The 19,238-nt window shown below is 36.8% G+C and overlaps 1 protein-coding gene across 1 annotated transcript; it reads left to right on the top strand.

The window, feature by feature from the left end:
* Positions 1 to 1,209: 1,209 nt before the first annotated feature.
* LOC118820152 (C-type mannose receptor 2-like) lies at positions 1,210 to 13,022 on the top strand. Its single transcript, XM_036588303.1, has 13 exons — positions 1,210 to 1,341; positions 1,842 to 1,887; positions 2,925 to 2,953; positions 3,093 to 3,482; positions 3,577 to 3,921; positions 6,613 to 6,984; positions 7,132 to 7,506; positions 7,935 to 8,324; positions 8,411 to 8,761; positions 8,908 to 9,273; positions 10,548 to 10,907; positions 12,262 to 12,344; positions 12,693 to 13,022. Exons 3-13 carry the CDS (start codon positions 2,929 to 2,931, stop codon positions 12,771 to 12,773), a joined length of 3,138 nt encoding a protein of 1,045 aa, XP_036444196.1. The 5' UTR covers positions 1,210 to 1,341; positions 1,842 to 1,887; positions 2,925 to 2,928; the 3' UTR covers positions 12,774 to 13,022.
* Positions 13,023 to 19,238: the final 6,216 nt, after the last annotated feature.

The following is a 19,238-nucleotide window of genomic DNA, read 5'->3' as shown; positions in this document are numbered from 1 at the left end:
AGAGAACCTGTTTCTTCTTTTTCTTTTTTTAATAATTTGGTTTATAAGACCCAATCAGCAATGCTGAATTGCTGCATGTTTGTTGAAGTGTAAACGCTAATACTAAATAAAAAAGTAGCAACTGCACATTTTACAATACCCTATAACAGTTCTACAATGAACTGGACTGAGCCCTAGATCTTTACATGCCCAGCCAACGCCCTGGTAATTACTAACATTTTACTCAGGCTAATTACACAGTACTGAATTTTGTACCTCACACTGGCTGAGTTAATATCTAGAACCTGTTTGGCTTCTCAAGCTCCGCCCCTGCTCTACAGTCCATTGTTCAAAGTGAAAGAGCAGTATCTGCCCACAGCAAAACAGCCTTATAGTTCTGTTGTTGTGTATATTTTAAAATGACTGCAATTTTCACTCTGTTCTTAAAACTGAGTAAAGCTGAACCAAGACCTGACGTCATTGAAGAATTTCATTCATACCTTTTAATAATAATTTTTGTTTTGTTGGTTTTGTTTTGTTTTGTTTTGTTTTTTCTTCAATGGTTAGACTGTTTTTCAGTAAGTTTTCTACCGTTTGAGTTTTTCTGTCTTTTGTTATTTGTTGTTGTTGTTGTTGTTGTTGTTGTTGTTGTTGTTGTTGTTGTTGTGAACTGCTGACTTGTTTAGGAATTTATCTTTTTAAAATATTTTTTTTTGTGCTTGCTTTTATTTGATAATCAGTGGACCCCTGCGAAGTGCTGTTCTGCTGCTTGAAAACAGGAGAAAAAAATAACAAAACGTAAACATTTCTCATCAACGCATACTATGCATGACGTTCGTCCTCATACTTTTTGTCAGAGTTGTAGTTGCTTTCCGTAATTATGACATTTCTGATCTTGTTTTTGGTTTAGATCTGAATCTATCGAGAAGTAGAACGTGGAATATTAGTTAATATATAGTTTCAGAATTTTGACATCTCCTGCAAATATTTTCTTCTGTTGTTAGTATGTCAGAATCTGTTTTTTACTAGGTCTCATTGAGTAACATATTTCACTTTTATGCATTTGACGTACATCGCAGTCTGCTCATAGAATCCTATGACACTTTTTGTGCATGCAGAGAGACTCAGTGTTATGTTTGACTGAAGGAAGAGTTTCTTTTACTCTGAGATGTTTTCAGTTCTATTCTTTTCTCTTACCGTATCTTTACCATGTGTTTTTATAAGGTCTGTTTCTGGATTCTTGTTGATTACCAGAAGTGAGCGCAGCAGTAATCTCCTCCCACAACTGAGGCTTCTTATTAATACTTAGAGGAGCAAACAGAAAGCAGAGAAGAGAAGAAGAGACCAGATCAGAAATCTGAGGTAAATGTTTTCATTATAAGACTTAAGTTTTAAACTACACCGTACAGCTGATACAGTTCAGGAGATGATGTGAAGTGTTTTGAAGTAATAATAGTTTTGTTGATCTAATCTGTTTGTTTGGATTTGCATTTAATGGATAATTTCTGTGTAATTCTATAGTCAGGATGGTAACAAAGTTATTCAGGGAGGTTTAATGTGTACCTTTTTGGAGAAACACAGTGAGTCAGAATTGTTCACAGTGGTGGTGACATGAACCAGACATTTAAAGAGGTTAATGCCTCTTAAAGGCACTCAGAGAAACTTATTATATGAAATGGTAGGAACATACTGTTTGATGTCTGAGACATTGTTTATTACAGTTTTAGGCTAAATTGCACTTTTATTTTTCAGATTACCCACTATTTTATAACGATCAACATTAAAGATAAAAACTCAGAAGGCACATGTAGGTTCACTGGTGGATCTGGACAGTAAATAAAACAGCTATATTTGTGTTATAGACATTGCAATCCCTGGTTCCTATTATCCCCACTCTTAAGAAGTCTGGTAAGTTCCTCTGTCATTAACCATTTCACACCAAAACATTCTGAATGATGTTGTTTACATTTTAATAATCATGTAGAATTTTTGAAAAAACATATATATAGACTCTACCTTAAAACTCCTTGTTTAAGATTTAAGTTTAGAATTTTTTAAAATTTAATTGACAAACCATTTTTTTTAGTGCAAGAGCACCCTAGAAAGATCAGGCTTCATTCACCAATATCTTCATAAGGTTTTGTTCTTGAGAAAGGTCCTAAGAAAAGTCTATCTCAGATAAAGCTTTGAATTTTTTGTACTTTTTGTGCTCTTGAGTGTGTGTAGATTCTGTTCTGTGTATAACTGTGTAAGTGGGTTTTGCAAAGAAATTTCTACTTAAGAAAGATTGATGATTGAAGCCCACTGTGTAAAAGATTAACTCAGACTCACAGGTGGGATCCAAGTGCAGGTTTTAGCAGCAAAACCAAAGTTGTGTTCAAAAAACAGATGAACACAAGTCCATACAAAGAAATCTAATTCATAATCCACAAACATGGTCAGAAATACAGTCCATGTTAAATATCGATTAGAAAAGACTAATCACCTAGAAAGGTTACAAAGGCTATGAATTGTAGTCCAAACATGCGGTCTTTGACACACACCGCTCATGTACCGATTGCGCCCAAACATAGTCAGTAGTGAGCAGCATGTGACCAACATGAATTTGGCCAGAACACCAAAGATTCCTGAATGACCTACTGCTTTGGCCAAGTATTCCAGTACATGCACAGATCTATCTTCACAATCTATTGCATGCCAAAATACACCACTGCTTTTGTGAGGGCATAACCAGTGAAGTAATTGCTTGGTTTGCTCCAGACAGTTGAATGGAGTATGGAGTAAAAAAAAAAACCTCAATATTGGAGAGGAAGACTTCCGGTGAATCCCCAAACACATTTGTGACAGATTGTTTTAGAAATATGATTAAAAAGACCTACATTTCATTTACGTACTCATGTAATAGATGTATTATTGTATCTATTCACTCTTTATTTTTTTTCCAGAGCCATGTTTCAGCTCGTGCTGATCTTAGGTCAGTCATCTTGTTAGTGTATCATATGTTAACTTTATAAATGACATGCATGTGAGACTCAAATTAAACATACATTATTTCCTTGTTTAAAACAATGTATTTAAAACTGTGTTTTATAAAGTTAAATTGTCTTAAACAGGGCTCTGCACTCTCAGTGCTTGTCTTCCTCGTCAGTATCAGTTTGTGAATGAAAGTAAAACCTGGGCTGAAGCTCAGAGTTACTGCAGAGAACATTATGTTGATTTAGCCAGCATTGATAACAGTGAAGAAACACGGGAGATTAAAAACTTAGTGGACATCAGGAACAGCAGATCAACCTGGATTGGACTGTATGATGATGTGAACAGCTGGAGATGGTCTCTGGATGATGATCACTTCTACAAGGAGAATGAGAGAAACTTCAGGAACTGGTATATAGAGAAACCTCAGAACCGGGGTGGAAACTCTCACTGTGTGTACTTTTCAAGTTATACTTCATCATGGTGGACTGACTCTTGTTCTTCCACACTTCCATTCATATGCTATGATGGTGAGCACAACTGTTATAGATCTCATAGAACAGTAGACTTAAATTTCAGGAACTCTTCTTTATAAATGTGATATATTGCAATTGTTTCTCTTAGGAAGAGCGAATGCCACTGCAAAATATGTTTTAGTTAATCAGTACCAGAACTGGACTGAAGCTCAGAGATACTGCAGAGAACATCACACAGATCTGACCAGTGTGAGGAACGAAACTGAGAACCAGAAGTTGAGATTATTATCTTATTATGGTTACGCTGCATGGATCGGCCTGTACAGAACCAGGTCCTGGTCAGATAAGAGCAACTCTTCTTTCAGCTACTGGAAAGCAGGACAACCAGATAATGCTGGACAGAGTGAATACTGTACAGCTGTGTCATTCAATCACTCTGGACAATGGACAGATGAAAACTGTGGTCGCACTCTGCCTTTTCTCTGCTATAATGGTGAGTAAATTTCTGTTGGGAAAAAGATAAACTACTTTTTAAAGTTTTTTATTCATTAATTGATGTCATTAATTTCCTTGTTAGGTATTAACAGAAACCAGACACTTGCAGATGTAAAAAACAACAGCGGTTTAATATCACAAGGCAAACAAACTTCAAAAGGGCAGAGCAAAAGACGAAGTCACAAAAACAGGCCAAAGGGTTCCAAAACACAGATCAGTCAGAACAGGCAAATGTACAAAAAGGACGAAGCAAAAGACAGAATCAGGATAAACAAAGCAGTGGCCAAAACACGGAATACAGGCAATCAGAATACGAACGCTCAGTAGTTTACAGAGAAACAATACCTCGCACCCGTTTTAACTAAAGCCCGGGCTTAGAAAGTAAACAACCCTGTCATATGACAAAATACACTGGAAAGGGGTCATTCCTGTGGCAGAACTAGTCAATGAATTTTGTGCGATCTCGGCCCAAACCAAAAACTTCGACCAATCAGATGGATTATCATGACAAAACAGTCTCAAAAACTTTCCCAGTTCCTGATTTGCTCTCTCACACTGTCCATTAGATTGCAGATGATACCCTGATGATAGACTAATGGATGCCCCGATGTGTTCAAAAAAGGCGGTCCATACCTGGGATGTGAATTGAGGTCCACTGTCCGATACGATGTCCTCCGGAATCTAGCTTGACGGGCATTGAGTCTTTTGGCAGTATGAAGATATTCTTAGTTCTTATGATCAGTCAATACTGTGAATGGATGGTTGGCTCCTTCCAGCCAATGATGCCATTCCTCCAAGGCTAGCTTGACTGCTAATAGTTCACGATCAATTTCTCTCTGTAGGTGACAACTTATGAGAAAAAAACACAATGGGATGTAATTTCAGAGGGGATCCAGTCTGCTGTGATAACACCGCTCCGACTCCGCTTTCCAATGCATCAACCTCTACTACGAAGGGTTGTGTGGGGTCTGGGTGTTTCAAAATGGGAGCCGTTGTAAAAGCCTCTTTGAGACCATGTGATCTTCTTGGGGTTTCCTTTTAGCAGAGAGGTTAGAGGGGCTGCAATACTGCTAAAGTTTCTAATAAATCTGCGGTAAAAATCGGTGAAACCTAAAAATCTCTGTAATTCCTTAACTGAAGTGGGTGTGGACCATTGGACAACCGCCTCAACTTTGTGGTCATCCATGATAACTCCCTGATGGCTGATGACGTAGCCCAGGAAGGACACTGGCTGTAGGCGGAATTCACACTTTTCTCCTTTAAGAAACAAATTGTTCTCTAAGAGCAGTTGTAGCACGGCTCAGACATGTTGTACATGGGACTCTAAGGAAGGTGAGTAGACAAGAATGTCATCAAGGTAGGCTATGACAAATTGCCCTAACATGTCTCTGAGTACGTCATTTATGAAAGCTTGGAGCAACTTTCGAGTCTGAGGGAAGTTGCTCAGTTGCTCAGTTGCTCAGTCACGTGATCTCCCATTGGAGTCTGGGAGATGAAGTCCGTCTCTTTCTGAGAGCTCACCGGATGCGTGACATTCCTATTTTTATTTCTGTTATTGGAAATATGTGACATCATCAGAAATCAGAACAACACAAAACAATGTGCCCCAACACAAAAACAACAGTACACAGAAGTGACAAATTTGCTAAATTGCTTCATATAGATCTCAAAAGAAGTTTAATAATTAGAAAAATTGTCTACAGCTGCCATTAAATTATCATAAATAGAAATCCTCGGTTTCAAAACGGTACAGTCCAGCTTTTTACATTATTTAATAAAAAAAAATCATTCAAAGGAACTGAAAACAGAGAAGGAACATTGAACAGTGATAAATCACCTTATAGGGAAATGGAATAATACTATAATGACTACTAAAGCCACTAAACTGAAGCACAAGCCCAGGTACCATCTACAAAAATCTGTAGAATGCAGAGTACAATAGGAAACATTAAAATTTACCCATTCTAACAAAGTTCATGTAGAGTAAAGAAGGATCTATGAACCAGTTTATACTGAAGAAGAATAATTTTAAAAAAAGAACATTACATTATGCAAAGGTTATTCTTTGCTGTGCTCACTTACTGTAACATCCGGGGAGTCACTGGTGGGTCCAGCTTCCACCTGATGCATTTTTTCATGTGTATATTTAGGTTCAAACATATACAGCTGTGGCTCACTTGCACACAAAATGTGGTTCTTAAATTCTTAATCACTTGCTTAGCTTCTTTCTGTATGTTACACTACAGTGGGTTTGTTTTGTTAATTCCCGGAGCCTCGTCTTTGGTAGTTTTGGGAATTTGTTCTTAGGATTCCAGTTATCCAACATGGCTTGTCTTTCTTTTAGCTATGCCAAAGATAGCTCTTTAAGGGTTCTTTAGTAAAGAAAGTGGTTCTATACAGAACCATGAACACTCACTGCATCATTAAAGGGATTGTTTGGCTGGTACAGTGCCATAATATACAGTCAGATGACTATGCACTTTTAAATTCATGAAAAACGCCACAGCTGTCGTAGAACTCTTTGGAAGCTCAACAGTCATGCTCATTTCTCACTTGTGTTTCCAAAGTAACAATATTTCCTGGTCAGTAAAATGTCCTTTTGTACAAGAACTGTAAACTATACTGTAGAAAACTAGTTCAGGATAAAAAGGTAAACATAATTTCTACCATTTGTTTTGTGTTTCTCTAGCAATGTCATCAACATATCGTCAGTATTACTTTGTTAATGAGAGTAAGAGCTGGACTGAAGCTCAGAGATACTGCAGAGAGAATTACACTGACCTGGCCACCATTGATAACATGGAGGAAATGAACAGACTCATTAACACAGTAAATGGCAGCTACTCTGGTTTAGCCTGGATTGGACTGTATGATGATCTGGACAGCTGGAGATGGTCTCTGGATAATGACAGTTTCTATAAGGAGGGAGAGAGAGATTTCAGAGGGTGGTACCATGAACCAGATAACTACAATGGGAGGGAGCTGTGTGTTTACATGTCTTCAACAGGGGAATGGTTTGATACTGCCTGTACTTATTCACAGACATTTGTTTGCTATAACAGTAAGTGCTGCACATATCAGAATAATTTAAATAACTTATCTTTTCCTGTATATTTGCTATAATGGTATGAATATTTTACTTATTGTCTACTGATATTTTGGTTGTTCTTTTGTAGACATAATTGGTAAAATTATTAATGTATTTCAGGCCAAAATAGAACTGACAACTACATCTGGATAAGTCAGTACAAGACATGGGCAGAAGCTCAGCGTTACTGCAGACAGTTTTACACAGACCTGGCCAGTGTGAGGAACTTAACTGAGAATCAGAGAATTGTCAACATTACAGGTGGCTCTGGTGTTTGGATTGGTCTCTACAGGACCAGACTCTGGTCAGACCAGCACAGTTCTACATATGAAAACTGGAGACCATATATCTCTTACAGTCCCGAAGAACCAGACAATGGTTTATATGTTTTTGGACAGTTTGGTGATCAGCACTGCACTGCTGTATCATTCAGTGATTTAGGCCTGTGGACAGATGAGAACTGCTTAGCCACGCTTCCCTTTGTCTGCTACAGCAGTGAGTTAATTTTTTCCTCTTCTTTATTTTCACATTAGTACACATTCAGTTTTTAAGACTAAATAGGTAGATGACACCTGATTAATCGTTCGTGGCTGTTGGAGAAAACACCAAATTTTTGCCTTTTTCTTTTTTGCTCAGCAACCAAACTATTAGATTCACTCTTAATAATAAAGGTTCGTAAATGGTCCTTAGATCTGGATATAAGGTTGTGCAGTGCAATGTACACATGGAAGCTGTTTACTGATCATGAGAAATTTTGTGCTAGTGTTTTCTTCTTATGATCAGAAAAATGCATGTCATTTGTGTAAAAATATGATTGTTTTTTCTATTGATATTTCTTCGTGAAGCTTACAATCTAGATCTAATTCACAAAAATGTATTTAAAATTTTTTAAATGTTTTTCTTTTTTGCCTTTTAAAATATAGAGTTGTGCACAGGGCTCTCATGTGTCCCTCATCAGTATCACTTTGTTAATGAGAGTAAGAGCTGGACTGAAGCTCAGAGATACTGCAGAGAGAATTACATTGACCTGGCCACCATTGATAACATGGAGGAAATGAACAGACTCATTAACACAGTAAATGGCAGCTACTCTGGTTTAGCCTGGATTGGACTGTATGATGATCTGGACAGCTGGAGATGGTCTCTGGATGATAAGAGTTTCTACAAGGAGAATGTGACAAACTTCAGAAACTGGTATATACAGAAACCTGTTAACTGGGGAGGAAACCACATGTGTGCAGTGTTTTCACAATTTTACGCCACATGGTGGGAAAGCTTTTGCTCTGATACATACCCCGTTATTTGCTATGATGGTGAGTACAGCTGATAAATATTGAAAACGGCTCTTAAAGCCCATAGTATTTATTTCAAAATGACAAATGATATTTGTTTCTCTTAGGAAGAGTGAATGCCACTGCAAGATATGTTTTTGTTAATCAATACATGAACTGGACTGAAGCTCAGAGATACTGCAGAGAACACTACACAGATCTGACCAGTGTGAGGAACGAAACTGAGAACAAGAAGTTAAGATCATTGGTAAATTATTATTATAATTACGCTGCATGGATCGGTCTGTACAGGAGCAGGTCCTGGTCAGATAAGAGCAACTCTTCTTTCAGCTACTGGAAAGCAGGACAACCAGATAATGCTGGACAGAGTGAATACTGTACAGCTGTGTCATTCAATGACTCTGGACGATGGACAGATGAAAACTGTGGTCGCACTTTTCCTTTTCTTTGCTACAGTGGTGAGTACACCTGTTTCAAATACAAACTGCTTTTGTTTGTATTGCTTTATTGCTTAAATAAAGAGTGTACACTACATAAATATAATTTACCTTTTTCAAAATTAAATGGACAGATGTCAATTCTGATATTTTTAATGCTTCTCTAGCAGTACCATCTCGTCAGTATCACTTTGTTAATGAGACTAAGAGCTGGACTGAAGCTCAGAGATACTGCAGAGAGAATTACACTGACCTGGCCACCATTGATAACATGGAGGAAATGAACAGACTCATTAACACAGTAAATGGCAGCTACTCTGGTTTAGCCTGGATTGGACTGTATGATGATCTGGACAGCTGGAGATGGTCTCTGGATGATGAGAGCTTCTACAAGGAGGGAGAGAGAGATTTCAGAGGGTGGTACCATCAACCAGATAACTACTATGGGAAAGAGCTGTGTGTTTACATGTCTTCAAGAGGGGAATGGTTTGATACTCCCTGTACTGATATACGAGGATTTGTATGCTATAACAGTAAGTGCTGCAAATATCAAACCGAATTAAATAACCTGCTTTTTTCAGGCTTTTAATTTGGTTACGAAGCACAAATTTATTACTAATTCATTCTGTTGTGCAAAGTTTTATTTAATATAATGTTTCATTTATTTAATGTTTATATTATTCTCTAAGGCAGGGAAATTATTTTCACATCTGTAGAAATCTACCTTTGATTTCACATCTGTATCTTCCTTATTTTATGCAAGGATGAAGGAAAAAAGCAGTATTTTGCAACATCTTTAAAGGTGACAATCAGAAAAATACTGTTTTGCACTTGATTGTGAGAAGAGTAGATCTGAGAAGATGACAGCACAAGCACGAGTCTTAGATGAAAGTTAAATTGAAAAACTTTTAATGTCAAACATAGGCACATATTTAAAAAAAAACATATATATGTGTAGATGATATAAATCATTTGCACATTGTTCTATATCGTAATATCGATCTATATCGTTCCGCATTAATGGTCCCTTTACAGATGTGCCAGTCACCCACGCCATGTGCACTAATACACCCCTATACCATCATGAATACTGGCTTTTGAACTGTGCACTGATAACAAGCTGAGTGGCCTTTAGCCCGGAGGACACAGTGTCCATGATTTCCAAAAAACAAAAAAAATCAAATGTTGATTTGTCAGACCACAGGACACTTTTCCACTTCACCTCAGACCATTTTAAATGAGCTTGGGCCCAGAGAAGGTGGCAGCGTTTCTGGATCCTGTTTATATGTGCTTTCTTCTTTGCATTTAAGAGTTTTAATCAGCATTTGTGGATGCAGTGTTGAACTGTTTTCACAGACAGTGTTTTTCAGAACTTTTTCTGAGCCCATGCAGTGATTTCCACTTGAGAATCAATCTGTTTTTAATGCAGTGCTGTCTGAGGGATCACGGCCAGCAAATACTGGTTTTTGGCCTTGTCCCTTGCATACAGAGATTTCTGAAGATTCTCTGAATCTTTTAATGTTATTATGTACCGTAGATGATGAAAAGCAAAAGTTCTCTGTTATTTAATGTTGAGAAACATTATTCTTGAATTCTTGCACTATTTGATCATGCAGTCTTTCACAGAGTGGTGAACTCCTCCTCATCTTTACTTCTGAAAGACTCAGCCTCTCTGGGAGGCTCTTTTTATACCCAATCATGTTACTGACCTGTTGCCAATCAACCACCAGATGTTTTTTAAGCGTTACACAATGATTTTCGTATTTAGTAATCTTAAAGATACATACATTTCACTGCTCTTTCTTAGGTAATAACAGCACATATGTGTGGGTTTCTGAAGGAAAGACTTGGGCAGAAGCTCAGAGTTACTGTAGAAACAATTACACAGACCTGGCCAGTGTGAGGAACCAGACTGAGCTGCAGCAAATAATCAGAATTTCAAATGGCAATGCAGTTTGGATTGGTCTGTATAGAAACCGACGGTGGTCAGATCAGAGCAACTCCACTTTCACTTATTGGAGACCAGAGATCCAGTATGCAACCCAGGAACCTGATAATGGTGTGTACTCTGGACAAAATGGAAATCAACACTGTACAGCTGTGGATTATTCAGGCTACTGGACAGATGAAGACTGCTTTGCCAGTTTCCCATTCCTCTGCTACAGTGGTGAGTGGTGTAGTTTTGTAAAATGTTTTTAAAATGAATGTCTTCCGTTCCTAGTGTTTGTTAGTTGATTGGTTATATTACCAGCTTTGTAATAGCACAAAACTATTTTAAATGCTAACCTTTAAACTGTTTTTCTAATGCTAACTGCTGATCATGTGCTGTGGGTTCTGTCCAGTTGCACCTCCACCAGGTGAGAAAAGCACATTCTTCTTAGCCTTCCTTAAAGTCTACAGTAGACAGCTCTTTACACAGTTCTTGAGCTCAATCTCTGTTCATTTACCATTCATTAATTATTCATTTTAATATGTACTGAATGATTAACAGTAAAATCATCGGCAAAAACTAGAATCTTATGGGCTCCAGTGCAAAAACAACTAATATGACCCCCATATGAACATTACTGAATTAATACACATGACAATGTAAGATATATTTTTGATTTAATATCTAATGAATTAATTAATTCATTCATTAAATAAACACAAATATGCTTACTAATTGTAAGCATATAATGTGTTGTTTGGCAGTGAAAGTATTTATTATGAAGATTAGATTACTAATGTTAGAAGAACACAGGTTTGTTTTCTGACTTCTCACTCCAGCAGCACCTGATGTAATTTAATGAAGGATGATTAGATAAACAAGTATTGTATAGTCTCTGTAAATACTAGACATCATCCAGGAAAGACTTACAAAATGATTTATCTAAAATACATCAAATCAAAAAGCATTTTTTGTTCCTATTTATTCTAATGTTGGTATTTCTGGAACAAAGAAACACTTACTTTACCCAGATAAATGACTTTAGATTTCATTTTCTAAGATGCCTGTAGTTGTTTGTTGACAATAAGAAGTGATTCCAGACTTAAAATGTATATCATTTGATACTAAACAGCCCGCCTAAATACAATAGCCGTTCATGAAGTATGACAGCACCATAACTAGTTCAGTCAATTAAACATTCCAGTGTAAATAATGCTCCATTCCATATGATATATTAAATATATGGACATTTGAAATTAAGGCTCAGTGATGCTTGTGATATTAGATCTAGTTAACTAACTAAGCTAACTCGCCAGCTAGTTCTACAATACATCTCTTATTTATTAACAGTTAAAGTGACAGGTCAGGCTGGGTGGGCCCTTCACCGTGGACCTCAGTGTGAATGTCTACTCTAACACCTCCTCTAATTACATCTCTGTTGAAAATGTATGTCTGAATAATGAACATTTATAAAATGTTTTCATGAATTCTTAGTCACACATAAAACACTACATTTTTTGTGTACATAAATCTGCGTATATCAGTAAAGCATGTATTTATTACATGCTTATAATCACCACTTTTGTCACAGGTCATGTTATGGGACTGAGAGTGCAAGTTGAAGATGAGAAGAGTCGCTCTGGATCTCAGATTGAAGGACTGGTTTTAATGCAGGTGAGCAGCTTTTCTTTCCTCACTGTCTTTATCTAAACTGATAAGCTGTTCATTCCAACCTGATCTAACAAGGACCCAGTGAAGAGCCTGTCCCTAATTTCTCTAACAGGATTAATACACTTTAATCTTAATTATACAGATTATCAAGAAAATATGTAAAAAACTAGTCCTTGTTGATAATTTTTTCCTTATTTAACACATAACTGCTACACGTTGTAAGTTTCAGTATACACATCATTAAACCACTGTAGATATTATGCTGTTGTGATTATCATAATGAAACATCTGCCTCTATGTTAGAGTTTGATAAGGTAAAGCAAGTTTAATGTAACTGAGCTTTTGTTTCAGCTTCAAGATGAGCTCATCAGGTTGGGACTTCCCAGCAACTTCACTCTGAAAGTGAGAAACATCCGTAAGACCACTCCCTGATGGAGACAGCACGTCTTTGTTCTTCACCAGTACCTGGGATTAGTTGTTCTTCTTTAGTAGTTAGTAAACAATAGTTTCCAGAATGATTGAATGATGTTTTAATAATATATATTAATCAGACATATCTGTATAACCATTGTATAACTGTAATTCTTATAGAAAATTCACTGTATTTGGTTTATTGGGAGGTTTAACTAACCAATGATTAAGGGCTACTCTTTTCAGCAACTGCTTAATGAATGAATCTAAATATTGCTTAGTGTAACTTCAGAGCTGCTTGTTTTTATGATATTAGAACATCTCAGATGTGATTTATCCTCAAACATGATGAATATGCTTGTGTTACTTAAAGCCTACCTGTAAAACAGACTTCAGCTGCACCAAAATCCAGCAGCCAAAGTTTTATTTACAACTAGAAAAAGAGAGACAGAGAGAAAATATTCAGCATGTCAAACACAAATGTGAGAAAAGAGATTTTTGTTGAATTGTACATTTAGTCATACAGTGCATTATACAGCTGATATTTAGGTTCCAAATGATAAAATAAATCAAAACATACTAAACATGCTCTGGAATTTGGTTTTTACATAATATAGAGTGAAAGATAAAACAGAAAATCCTGTGGAAATAATTAAAGAAAAAGTATCACTGTAAAACTGGTTTTATATTGAGAAAAAAGAAAAAATGAAAAAAGAGTTGATTTGTGAGGCTCAGAATTTAGATCAACGTTTAGTAAACCTCCTTTACTAAGTAATCAGCTTCAATAAATGAGTAAATTTGTAGTTTATGTTGTAAAGATTAACCCCTGCAAACAAGTGTGCGTTAACAGTCCGCCATAAATCACTGCTGGTCATTTACTACCCTATAGCCACAGTGCTGCAGCTGTTATTACTGGGTAATTCTTGGATTTTCTTACATTTTCTATCTTTCTTTTAATATTTTTAATTTAGAAAGCCTTAACATAGTTTTATCAGCAGGTAGAACATGGAAAATATTTAGAGATGTTTGATTATATTACCAAATGGCTGGTTGTTTTAATGTTTTAAGTGTTTGTACATTGTTTTACTACTATTTTCACTGATGTACATTCTATCTTTTAAGTTATAAATAATAAATCATGCAAAATACTAATTGTAAGCATATTTTATTTAAAGAATCAGTGGCAGACTGTCCTGCACAAAAATCTCCCCCACCCCCCACAATCAAAAGCAACAATGCCAACAAAATAAGAACTAAAACATACAGTCCTCACTAGAACCCATATTTTACATATATCATGATGTAAAGTAATTTGATCCTCTGTGCTGGTAAGATGTGGATTACCTTTTTAGGTGGCAGCACTGGTGTTGCACAAAAATTTAGCAAAAGAACAAAGAATATATTCTTTAACATGTAGTATTCAAAAGTAGCCAAAAACAGGATGAAATTGGTAGGTTTTCATGTTGGATGAGTAACATAACAGAGACTGTCTCAGATGAGTTAATACGCTAAAGCTATAGCTAACCAGTAACAGCTTAGGCTATTTAGCGATAAAAGCTGTGGTGTATCTGCATCTGCGTCATTGGCAACATGCTTACATTAAGACACTCAGAGTACCAAAATATGACAAAATACTTTCTCACAAAGACGAGCAAAACTTTCACATTTATTTCATTTTTATTCTATCTTCCTGTGATAAAAACAATGAATACCTGACCGGTGATTTCAGCATTCATGTTCAGAAACCTCTTAGCCATCAACAGAGTGCTCAAGTATTCATGCACAGCCCTAACTACAATAAAATGAAAAAAAAGAAGTAAAAAATCCATTGTGATTCTATGTGTACGTTAGTTTGACCATTTCCAAATCTGTCCATGAAAAAGTCCAGTGTTTATGGCTACCAAAAAACATATACATCATAATGTTAAAGATTCTAGTATGATAATATGCAATGTCATGCTTTAATTAGTTAATATAAAGCTGTAATTAAAAAGTCAGTCTGCTGGGGTCTGTTTTCATAAAGTCAGTAAGAACTTGGCTACAATGAGAAGCCAAACTAGGGCTATTATTGTAAGCAAACACTAAAAATGCCAGCAGAAAATCTGTTCTACAATCTAAGATCAGTTAGCAAACACAGTCTGAAAATCAACAACAGATACTTTTTGTTGAACAGAGGAAATAAAAGCCTAGAGCTAGCTACTAGCTAGCTATGTCACAGTGTTCACATGAATATGAGTAGCTTTGTTTGTCTGATCAGAATCAAAATCAAAATCAGGATCACTTTATTTCAACAAGTATGTTATACTGACAAGGAATTTGTCTAGGTGAGTGTACACATGTAACTTACTGACCTGACCAGACCAGACAAACAAACAGATGTATAACAATTTTTCTCTAAGGGGCAAATAAAATAAAAGATACAATACATTGAATGAAGAACAGTAAAGAGCCAAAGTGAAAGGAGATAAAGAGAAGTGTGAATATCTGATGTGATACAGATATGAATGTCTATATATAAGCGTGCCTGATTAAACATATCATATAGAATCTATCATTTACAGAATTTAACAGAATGAACATTTGTAACAATGAACATCTGTACAGTTGTGCACAGAGCATTATGTTACAGAGGAACTTCTTGTGCTACAGTATGGAGGTTTGATGGTTTAAGTTCTGGGGCAAAAGCTGTTAGCGTGTCTAGTTGTGCTGGCCTTGATGGCCCTGAATCTTCTACAAGGGGGAAGTGGCTGGAAGAGGTGATGTCCAGGATGAGAGGGGTCAGCTGTATGTCCTGAATCGTTGGTAGACTACATCCAATGATCCTCTCTGCTGTCCTGATTATGAGCTGGAGTTTGGCTCGTTCTTGTTAAGTAGATGAAACCAAACCAGTTGGTCATAGATGATGTGAGGATGAACGTGATGATTGCTGTGTAAATTGGCTCATGAGACTTTATGGTGTTGCCCAGGAACTTCAGTGACTCCACAGTGGAAACCAAAGAGCCATTGCAGAGAGCTGAAGCCCACCACCATCCCTGCAGTCTTTTGCATGTTGAGCAGCAGGTTGGTTGCTGCTGAACATGGAGACCAGCTGCTCGACTTCCTTACTGCAGGCAGACTCATCACTGTAGGCCATGAGGCCCACCACGGTGGTGTTGTCTGCAAATTTCAGGATATTAAAAACTGGTTCCTTAGAAACACAGTCATTGGTGTAGAGACAGAAGAGAAGGGGTGCCGCCTTGTGGAACTCCAGTGCTGATGGTCCGGGGGTCTGACGTGTGTTTTCCTAGCTGCACCTGCTGTCTCAGATCAGGAAATCTATATATTGTTCTCAGTCACCCTACACAGAACTAACTATTGCTAGAAGCATTTTTAGTACCAAGTTTCCTTTTTCAAAACTCTTCACACCCTTCTCTGCAGGAACATGCAGCCAAAAATGCTCTACATCTATAAAACATTACAGAAACATCTCAAATTGAAATAATTCCACCAAAACATCCAGAGTACTTTGTCAGTCAGAGTACTTTGTCACTTAGAGCACAGTCTCCTACACTGTGTGAGTGAGTGACTCTGGCCTGTGCTCTTTTATTGCTTGTCAATTTTAGTTTGTTCTTCCCACAAAAATAAGTACAGTTGAATTTTCAACCAGCAGTACAAACAACTTGATTAACTACATTGATTAATAGCAACTAACTGAAAGAACATTATAATGTCAGGGCTTTCAGTGTAGGAACATTTTTTCCTCTCCTGTAAAGTGACCATTTTGGAGACAAGGTTTTGTTTCTGACAGTGAAGAGTAGCTCTGGTAGGTGCTATTCACACTTTATGTCCCTGAAAATGATCTTTTTTTTAACTTACTTTTCTGCTTGATTTAGCCTTTGCCAATTCTACCCACTAGTTCAGTCTCCTCTCATCACATGAAGCTGCCAAGGTGGCAGGGTGATGGCTAGCACATGCTTCTCCCGAGACTAGTGAATCTTTTCAGATCTGCCCTTACAACAACATCACTGGACAGCTCAAAGCTCTTAAAAACTGCTATTTGCCAATTCTGTTGCGTTGGCTAAGAGACGCCCATGTTGGCTAGCATCACACTGAGAAATGGCCACCCACCCAGACCATCCTGACCACTGATGGCTGTGGCATCACTGTGGATCAGACTCACAATCTCCTGATGATTCTTATGATTCTCCTTTTCAATATTTCAGCTCCAGTACTGGACATGAAAATAAACCATACGTCAATTTGGTAAATATCAAATATTATAGCAGATCAACAATCAAAGTCCAAAAAAATATAATGCTGTGAAGACAAATTGTTGCGTGTAAAAAGACCATTTACAACTGATTCCCATCTGAGCTGAGGTTCAGCCCAAGTGTTGACCTTCTATGAAAAGGAGTAACTTCTGGAGTTAATTTGTTCACAATGCATTATGGGCCCAGCACAGTTTATAAGCAAGAGAGGATATTAGATGTGATGTGCATGAGAACAGGTGGCCAAATGAAGCAGATCAGGAAGAGTAACATTTACAGTATCTGTGAATGTGCTAGTTCATGTAAAGCACTGGATTTTTTAGTTGACATATTGGAAGTCAAAGGAGGTGAGAAGGCAGGATGCAAGTGTGAGCTAGTAGCTTTCATTGCTGTCCATGGAGACAATAGCTAAAAGAAAAACACAAACAAAAGAAAAGCAAAACAAGGAAAGTATTAAAGAAAGAACCACAAAAGCAAAAAACAGAGAACAAAATCCTTAAGAAAAACTACTCAAACTAAGAATGAGCAAAACACACTACGAACATCACCAAGCAATGATATCACCAAACCAAGGGGAACAAATAGACAAAGAACACATAGGAAACACCTGGGGCTACAGACAACAGACTGGTGGGACAGATGACCAGGGAGCAGGACCAGGGAGGAGACACAGACCAAAACAACAACAAAAGCACATGGAAGACGAAACAGGAGGGAATGAAAAAAAAGGCAGAAATAAAGACAGAAACAGAGAAAGACAATGGCAGGGAAAAACAGAATGTTACACTATCACTTCATTTGTTCCTATACAAAAAATATATATGTTGTTTACATGATCAGCCAAAGAATAATAAACTAATAACAATATGAAGCAAAACTTAGGTGACCGTCCTCTGAATGACAGAGTATTCTGGTTGTGAGCAAACTAGTGTTAATGTTTTGATGCAGTCATTTTGAGATGTTTCTGCAATGTGTTATAGCTGCAGAGCATTTTGTGCAGAAAATGAAGGATGGTGCCAAACTGCATGCTTCTGCAGAGAGGATGTGAAGAGTGCTGAAAAACTCTGAACTTGAAAGTGAAAAATGCTTCTTAGTGATCGTAAATTACAAAATGTAAATCTTGCAGATCTGATCAATGTCTGTGATGATTGGATATGATTTATCAAGACATTTGCATTGCAATGCATTAACAGTTATTCTTCTTTTGCTTTTACAGATTTTTGACAATATGTGTGAAAAGTAATCAGATCTACAAGATAATGCTACTGTTCTTAAGTTCTAAGTGTTAAACAGGTAGGTGTTAAGTAGAAGCTAAAATTATTAATTGATTATTTTGTGTATCATGATGGAAAGTTCCATAGCAGTCTAACTGAATTGCACTGAAATTTCCAACAGGGCGTAGATATGAACTGTGTAGGTATGTGGTAGAAACTCTACAGTATTGTGCCATCATTAATACCATTTAGTTATGTGATGTAAAAAGACTGTACATGAACAAATACAGAGTCAACATATCTGTTTATTATTTATAAACTAAACTAGGTCTGGTCTGTGAAATAAGGTAGTGATTCTAACTGTGATTTAACATTTACTTCAGAAAACTATAACTGTATTTCTTGGAGGTGTTTAAGATTAACTTTCCTGTAATTTAGTGAGACTGTCTTGCTAATTCGGCAATTTTACCCAAAAATAATTATACAGTACTGTGGAGTTTGTGCCTCTTGCTTTCTCATTTCTCAATATCTAGAACCTGTTTGGCTTCTCAAGCTCCGCCCCTGTTCTACAGTCTATTGTTCAGGGTGAAAGAGCACTAACTGCCCACAGCAGCTGACAAACAGCCTCATAGTTCTGTTGTTGTGTAGATTTTGAAGTTGCTGCAATTTTTCACTTCAGCAAAGCTGAAGACTTACTGTCATTATAGAGTTTTACTTAGTCAGTTTGTACAGTTTTTACTTTGTACAGCAACATATCAAAAATAAAAGATTAAAGTAAAATAAGATACTGAAAATGTAAGAGAACCAGTCAAGCATCTTTTTGTTTCAGTAAGTTTTCTACCTTTTGTGTTTTTGTCCTTTTTCTTGGTGTGAGCTGCTGGTTTGTTAACCAATATATATTTAAACAAGTGCTGATTTGTTCTTGATACTTTCTGTACGTTTTTATGTTAAAGCGTTTATGATTTTGTTCTTTTATTTAATTGTTTTTCTGTCTTGTTGTGAAGCACTTTCAGCCGCGTTTCTAC

Source organism: Colossoma macropomum, unplaced genomic scaffold, assembly GCF_904425465.1.
Source record: "Colossoma macropomum unplaced genomic scaffold, Colossoma_macropomum, whole genome shotgun sequence".
In the NCBI taxonomy this organism is placed as follows: Eukaryota; Metazoa; Chordata; class Actinopteri; order Characiformes; family Serrasalmidae; genus Colossoma; species Colossoma macropomum.
This window is presented reverse-complemented; position numbering and strand designations above follow the sequence as displayed.